The sequence below is a fragment of the Amphiprion ocellaris genome, chromosome 16 (genome assembly GCF_022539595.1).
Source record: "Amphiprion ocellaris isolate individual 3 ecotype Okinawa chromosome 16, ASM2253959v1, whole genome shotgun sequence".
Taxonomy (NCBI): domain Eukaryota; kingdom Metazoa; phylum Chordata; class Actinopteri; family Pomacentridae; genus Amphiprion; species Amphiprion ocellaris.
The window spans coordinates 6,995,721-7,004,332 of record NC_072781.1 but is presented as its reverse complement, the minus strand read 5'-3'; the positions used below and the strand labels follow the sequence as shown (position 1 = coordinate 7,004,332).

General features: G+C 40.2%; 1 protein-coding gene across 1 annotated transcript; it reads left to right on the top strand.

Moving 5' to 3' along the window:
- Positions 1-4,109: 4,109 nt before the first annotated feature.
- Positions 4,110-7,040, top strand: nkx1.2la (NK1 transcription factor related 2-like,a). The gene is made up of 2 exons (XM_035956002.2): positions 4,110-4,489; positions 5,737-7,040. The coding sequence occupies exons 1-2, from the start codon at positions 4,273-4,275 to the stop codon at positions 6,342-6,344; spliced, it is 825 nt and encodes a 274-aa protein (XP_035811895.1). The 5' UTR covers positions 4,110-4,272; the 3' UTR covers positions 6,345-7,040.
- The last annotated feature ends 1,572 nt before the right edge of the window (positions 7,041-8,612 follow it).

The following is an 8,612-nucleotide window of genomic DNA, read 5'->3' as shown; positions in this document are numbered from 1 at the left end:
GGGAGGATGCTGCCATGTGTCACCTGTTTAACTTCTGTATGATTTTACTTAGCAATGGAAATAAGCTCAAGTGCTCTGATCTTTTGTGTCACCCACAGCTATGTCGTAACCGAATCCACACTTCCCATCCCATCTAGCTTTGTGCATCAAAATGCATGATATAAATCAAACTATAAGGGCAGTTTTACAGTGACAATCTTATCCAAACACACTGCTACCCTCTGAGCTAAACTCCTGCCGTCGGTATGTGGAAGTAAGTTTGCCCACTTTGCCGACACAGCCACGACATTCTGGATGTTAGCGGACAACGCCGATGTTTGAACTGACCTTTACCTTGTTGTGACAGGGGTGCGGTATGACTGACAGTGTCCCTCAGCATAATTTACCCCCACCCCGCATCGCCCTCCATCTCCTCTGTGATGCAGTTGACCCCTTTACAAATCACCCCCAACTTTACACATCTGCTGCCTGTCAGCATCTGCCAGGCGCACTCACCCGTCCCGCCTGTAATGAAAAACTCTCATTACTCGCCTCCACCCAACAGGTATACAGGCCGTTAGGACAATTACTGGGCAATGCCACTGACCTTGTTGTCAGAGAGAGTCAAACAAACACAGAGGTCTAACTGAAAGGAGGCCTGGCTGCCGGTAACATCCGCAGACATGGGGGAGCCTTGGCAAAAAAACAGAGAAGCTTTATGCCCGTTAAGGAAGATTGTACTGTATTGATCTACACTGGCACACATCGATGCCAGCTGCTTCCGAGTGAAGATAAAGTAGCAGCAAACGTAGCAGCAGAAGTCAATACTGTGAGATAACTGCCACTGTGTTCAGATTAAAAGACAAACTAGAGACGGCATTCAAATGACCAAACTGGAGGTTTTGCATGAACTACTAACCATAAATGCTCACAATGTGTTCCAAATAATGCCATCAAAAGATCTGAAGTCAGCACAGAATGCAACATGCAAACTTCTTGCACACTCCAGGAAGTCTTATGAGCAAATCACAACACTGTTGATCACTTATAGAGAAGAAGTTTTTTATGATGACAGTCTGAGGACTAAAATACCAACAATAAAGTGAGAACCAGAGACCCTTTAATGTCAGCACATAATGCAAATTATATTACAGAGAATTTACAACTCGAATAATGCATCTGTTACCATTTAACAGTCAAAGTTGCATTGATTACTTGCAGAAACTGCTTCCAAAATCTGCAACTGCCAAAAATAACTTCTGTTGTCAGATAATCAAAGTCAGATTATAAATACTGAGCAAACACGGGTGGTGCAAAAAGGACAATGTGGATTTATTAGTTTAATGTGTCGAAAATATTCCAGTTACAAGTCAAAAACACTTGAATGCAGCGATAGGGAAGAGTCTGCAGCTTGCTAGCAGCTCTGAAGCTGTGCTAGCAGGCATGCTAAATACTAATGTCAGAACTTTTGCAATGACAGTGCTAACAATCCAATACTTGGTAGAAATAAAGTTACATCTTCAGCATCATAGTTTTGTGTACCAGCTTGATAGCATTTGCAAATTAGCACTAAACAGAAGTTGCAGTGGAGGCTGATGGGAATGTTCTGTAGAGTTGCTATTATTTGGACATAAACTGAAGTATTATCCAAAACTTTGAGGAAAAAGTCACCAAAATCTCTCTCGAATGCACATTTTCCGGTCATATCTCTCCTACTGAACCTCTTGTAATGGTGTAAAAGTTGCCCCAAAATAAAGGAAGCGAACAAAAAACTCCACTAAAGCTGTCAAACAGGAATTAAATGTGCAGTTATGCATAAAAACATGAAAAATCACACCTATATTCTTCAGTAATATTTCTTCATCTTCTCGAAAACACAGCAGCTTCAGAGTTGAGGAATCTGACACAGAGGACATCATAGCTTCCTTAATGGTTGACCAGACACTTGCTGATCCTTTGTTTGAGTCTCACTTTACAGGAGAGCCACAGAGACTCTGGTGGAGTTCAGGGAAAACAATATACACTACAGTCTGTGAGTAGAACTGCAGCTCATGATGCCACTCCTGCCATTAGACAAATTATCTGACGTTTAGCAGACTGGGGGCAGCCTCCCTGTGATGTGATGACTTTATTGACCCTGGAGGGGGGTCTCGGGTGGAAGTGTGTCTCCTCGGCTCCCTGCGGTGTTGGACAGGGGATACTCCTCCTCTCTGAAGTCTTGCTCCGGTCGGCACAGACTCAGAACTGAGCCAGCTGCCGTTCCCGTTCTCTGAAGTCCACCTGAAGGCCTCTTTGTCCTCGGGGCTCGTCTCTTTGTCCCGCTGACCCACGCAAACAGATGTCCGGCCACTGGGCTTTCTCGTAGGAAGTTGTAAACCTCCAGTGTGCAGCGGCCTCTTTTCATATGGAGCGACTACAGTAATGGCCGTGCAAGCGGCATACACATGCAAATGCTGACATGCAGACACCCTGTAGTGGCGGCTTTAACAAATGTTTGACTATGTAACTGCAGACCAGTCCAGCAGACTGTGACTGGGCAGCAGTTAAACCTCCACGTATAGCAGAACAATCACCTTCAACTGTGTAAGTAACACAGGAAATTGTGTATGGGAGGCTTTTAACAGTGTGTAAACATGATTAGATCTCCCATGTCACCACCACTGGACAGCCTTCTGTCTCATCCACACTCAGCACAGACCTCACAGACTTAGATGGTAAAATATGTTAATAACCACAGCCTGCAGAAGAAAAAACATACGCTTTTATCACCAATTTGGACCTAGCATAATCCTAGAAAACACAAAATTATTATTACAAATTGAGGAGAAACTGAAAGTGTAAATAAACTAGACTTATTTAGGTCATTCAAGGACTAAGGGAAGCTTCAAATGAGTCTGTCTGTGCAGTTGCAGTTGCTGGTTTAGCCTCCCAGTATCCAAAATGACTGTCTGTAAGCCATCAGGTTTTATCTGTATTGGACACCTGCTGAGAATATTGATCCTGTGCTGGTTTCACCATTTTAGCCATCACCAGGCATCAAGCTTTAAACAACCCTATGTCACTTTATATTGAATACTAATCGCAACGACTAGAGAGCCGACTGATTGTGAATATAAATCTATCACATTAGGTGAGAAACCAATCAGCTGCATTTATTCTGTGCCCGCAATATGGCTTTGGAGGCTTTAAAGAAGCATATAGATTAGTGATGCATCATGGATCCTTTAAGTCTGCCCAAAGCATGCATCCTTATTTAGTTTTCTCGGATAAGCAAGTGTAAATTACTGTAACACAGCAAAGAAAATTAAGTAAATACTGATTTCTACAGATTAAAAGACAACAAATCTTGCCATTTCAAGCATTCATTATTGTCATTAAACTTTATGTAATGTATTTTAGTGCACTGAAAGGTTGCACTAAATATTCTGGAACTGCTGTAGTGGGAATATAAATAATTTAACAGCTAAATAATACACCTGCAATTATGAATTAGTAAAAATGGTAAAACTAGGGGTTTAAATCAGAGCCAAAATGTTAATAAATGACAATATCTTCATAATACCACTAAATAATAATCACCCAGAGCTATTTAATATTATATCAATACTTAAATATCACTTTGATCATTATAGGTGGATATCAAGGTGTATGATTCGTTACTGACACAGTTACATGTCAAATGCCAATGTATTTATATATAGAAAGTTTAAACATAAAAGGTTTTTATTATTGTACAAATAGGAGTTTTTGATGCTGCAACATTTCCATAAACAGTCAGTGGTGTAACAGTACAAACAGACAGCAGTTTGGCTTCTATTAAAAGAAAGTTTGTTTCTCAGGGGACACAAAAATCCCCTTCCGGACACTGACGCCTCCAAAAGACTCCAATTTGGGCAGACAGGACGATGTCTGATATGAATCAGGTGCCATCTGTGCCTAATTTACTTTCAAGTCGTGAATTATTGAATTTAATGATATGGGTGATTATCGGCGAATGCTTTGAGCCCATTAGGTGGTCGTGTGAAACACTAATAGTGTTTGTGTCACGTGTCTGGATGAGAGACTGGGGGGACAGACGCTTTAAAGACCGCGCTCCGGTCATCTGATTCACGCCGCAAGACTGACAGACAGAAGCAGAGGAGCGAAGCCCACATTCACTCTGGAAGGGATCATCACCGCTAATCCGGTCTGATGAAGCCTGGAGACGAGAAGTAGACGAAACTATGAGAAGTTGCTCTCCACACGCGTAATTACGCACAGCGGTCGCTTTTCCGTCTTTAAGGGTCTTTCCGTATGAAGGATGCTGGAGCCCAAAGAGTGACAATGACGTCCAGTCATAAGATTTCCTTCTCTATTATTGACATATTGGATCCGAACAAATTCAACAGCAAAAGGGTGAACGAACTTTCCATCGTGAAGGAGAAGTTTTTGGTGCCAAATGCAGAGAAAACAAGTTTGGAGTCGGACAGCAGAGCAACCGGAGACTTCAGAGTTGAGCGCACAGAAGCAGGTAAAGAAAACATTTTTAAATATATATTATTCAGTGCAATGCAATAAATTGCTTTTTATGTGTTGTTTGCATAAGTGAATTATTTTATTTAAAGCCAGACATGTCAGCAAATGCATATCTAAATATATAAATGTCATGTCCAAACACTGCAAAATCAGAGCTCAGGAGTAAAATAAATCTTTGCTTTGAAATCTTACCAAAAAAAAGGAAAAAAGAAAAAGAAAGAAAAGTTTTGCCGTTGGTTCAGACTAAACACCACAACACTGAGACGCTTTCTATCAGATTTATTGCCATCTCTGTATGACCTTCCCTTAATTTCCAAGGCTGCGTTTCCTTTCAAGGAAGCCACAAAGGCTTGCTCCCAAAGCCCCAGCGTGTGATTGGCATTGGGACAGGCAGGCTAGATAATTGTTTAAATCGTCCCATTGAGGATGCCTGTGCGCGCTTTGATCGATATCCCATTACTGCATCCTGCATATCTCCCTCCAGCACCTTGCAGGTACAAACTTCACACCCCATCCATGTCTGATCCTAAATATCGTTCGATTAAAACTTCCCTTTAAATAGATGACATTTATTGATCCGCTCGCAAATATGAAACTCCATTAGCACGTCACGGCTGAGGTGGCGGAGCTGGATTTAGACGGGATTTCTTTCCGCAACATGACATTTGAGGCGCTGTGCGGTTTATAAATTATTTAAGGATTAGTGACCAAGTCTTTCCCTCCTCCGATGCTTCGTTCCGCCTCGACGAGCTCGGGATCCTAATCAAACACTTTGCAGATGTCAACTTTAGGCCTTGTGTGTTCAAACTGAATAAAGAGGATCACGAGGACACATTTCTTCATCGGGCCTTCAACTTTTGGATTTGACGCACGATTTCTGTCTTGTCAGGAGCTGTTCTTCAGCACCACTGAAAATTTAGTTCCCTTAGGGGCATTTATTTATCTTTTTGTCAAACAGATACGCGATAAAAACACAATTTACAGTATTCATTTATTAAAATTAGAATATTATTTTCCAATTCTTCAGAAAATATTGTAACTTTTAACCACCACTGCAACCAAGCGTGTCCTTGATTGTTCACCTTCAAAATTAACTCTTGGCCTTGAAATTGGCTCTTAAATAGTTCTGTAACCTATCAAACCATTTACAGTTTTATTTTATTTTTGTAAAAATGAAGTAATAGGACTCATATCGACCCATTAGAAGCTGAATCTTCCATAACTCTTCCTTTCTCTCCACAGGAGATGAGACAGGAGATGACCACTCTGCGCTCTCCCAGCACCCTGCAGCGGTTGGTGACCCCCTCCTGCTCTCCCCACAACCCGACACAGAGCCCTGCCCGACCGGGGAGCAGGAGGACGCGGACCGGGAGTCAACCGTCCCCCTGCCGGACCACTCACCGCACAAGCGTCGGCGCCCGGACGCGGCCTGCGCCAAACCGCGGCGCGCCAGAACAGCGTTCACTTACGAACAACTGGTGGCTCTGGAGAACAAGTTCCGCGCAACTCGCTACTTGTCCGTGTGCGAGAGACTAAACCTGGCCCTGTCCTTAAGTCTGACCGAGACCCAGGTGAAAATCTGGTTCCAGAACAGGAGGACCAAGTGGAAAAAGCAGAACCCCGGGGTGGACAGCACCTTGCAGCCCGGCTCCAGCTCCCTGGTCAGTCCTAACCAGGCCCCCTGTGGGTCGAGCTCCGCCAGCTTCCACCAGACTTTCTCCAACTTCAGCTCTGGGAATGTGATCTTCCACACGGCCGGTGGTGTTCCGCTTTCATCCACTGGAGGGCTCCTGCATCCCTTCATGTCCAATGGATTCGTCCAGCCGACTTATTTCAATCCACATCTATGAAACAAACCAAGACTGATAGGCTGCAGCTGGGTTTCCTTTCAGCTAATGATTTTTTTTCTACTTTGAACGTTTACTGCCCAGATTATTGTATTTCTTGTCCTTTATCATGTTGTCAAACAGTTTTTTAAGTTATAAAACTCTACTGACCGTCTTTAATCTTTAACAACATGATAACAAAAGGCCAAATCTGTGATCTGTGAGCAAATCCAACAATTATTTAAACATTTAAGGTGTTCCTTAGTTCAGTCTCCACTAATATCCCATCGTTGTATTTGCTATTACACCTCCTCACAGTATTAAACAGCTCATACAGTAGCATCTCCTGTATCAGTGTGTTGCCTCACATCTCAACCTGTGCCATATTGCGCCATCGTTTCTACCTCTCAAAGGTTTGCACATCTTGCATCTGTTGGCATTTATACAACATTATCAGTGTAACTTAATTAAAAAAAAAACATAAAAAATCTGTTTGTGTCCTCTGTATTGCAAAGTGAAAGCATTTCAAATGGGAATAAATTGGTGGATGTTTTGCAAACCTCTTCAGCATTCATTTGGCAAAGGTGACATAAGTGGTTTGTAATTGTGGTTTTGCAGATCATGTCCCTAGTAAAAGGTGTAAATGACTCATCTATTGAGCAACACCGCTGAGTGTTTGGCAAAAGTAAATCCAGGTAGATCATGAATTACTGAATGACAACAGCCTCTATGGAAGCAAATACAGTATTTAAATTTCAGTGATGACACATAAAAATCACAGATTAAATCAGCTTCCAAAAAGAGTAGTATCTGTAAGCTACATAAGTATTTGCCTGTAATGCTATATATTTACGCTTGTACTCTACTGCATTTCAGAGAGAAATATTTCATTATTTACTCTGTTCAGTAGCCTACAACTATTACACATGCAAGTTATATGGGTCAATATATAACTGAGGGACTTTTGACGTCCATGAGACAAATCTTGCATACATATTTATTAAAAGTAAAAAAAAAAAATGTTTTTATGTTCATTATGTGTTCACAAATTCCATAAATATTTATTATGGAAACGATCATTTATTAGCAAAAAATGCCTAGATATCACTAAAATGTTAACTAAATTTAATAACCACCTTCTAATTAGCTAAAGAATAATAAAATGAGCTTAATCAAAAATAGTTTTGATTGTGTTCTTTTTATTAAGTTGAGATAATCATGACAGATATTTCTTTTTTGCCGATATATATCACATTTAATATGGAAAATAACTAATTGTATCTGTGTCCAAGAAATTACCCATTACAAAAACACCTGTCAAGGAAGTGTGTTAATTCCAGATCACATGACCTGCTCCACATGATGTCATTTCCTCCTGAAGAAAGGACTGGCCTGACTCCAAGGCTTTCTGAGTTATTTAATATAAAGTAGTGTATGAGTCAAGTGTGGATTTATGGCATGTCAACAGGTTAACTACAATATCTTTATAGATAACTTTCTATTTCAATTTTACTCAATTAGAAGCATCTTTCTGTAAAAATGTCATGTGGTGTTTAATTAGAGGCGACCATGTTGATTTTAAGCCTGAAAACAGCAAAAATGTCACCTATATCTATCAACTATGTTACAAAAAGTCACGCAATTATATATTGACCCATATAATAATATGTTGCTTTTTTATCGGTTAAACCACTCAACTGTATATAAATCTGAGTTAATAAACCGGAGACAATAATCCATTAATAATGCATGTCTTAATGTGTTTAGAAGCTGCAAGTACTGGTTTTATTATGAGTTATTAAATCAATTACTAATGTTTTATTGCTCTTATGGGCCAACAACTAGCAGATTTTTGGGTTGCCTGATTGTGGAACTTTCAAAGAGATGAAAGATGAAATACTAATTTGAATTTTGAGTCACATATGGTTCTGAAATGCAAGAAAATAATAAAAAATGCACAATAAATGGCATTGGGATAATTACACAATTGCACATCCTTCTATAATATCTACTAATCTATATGCAAAATACATGCATTTAGCTATTCATGTTACCACTAACTTTATTGACAAAATGCTAAGTTACAGCCACCAGCATATAGAATAATATGAAAATGCCCACTAGATTTATGAACAACAGGACATTAATTTAAGACCCCTTAACCAATGACTTATGATTAGTTACTTATTAATGATTATTTATAATTATAGGTGAGTGGCAATCTCGTATTAATGACTTACCAACATTTATAACTGTCAATATATGACTTTGTAGAAACAAGTTAGTCAAAGA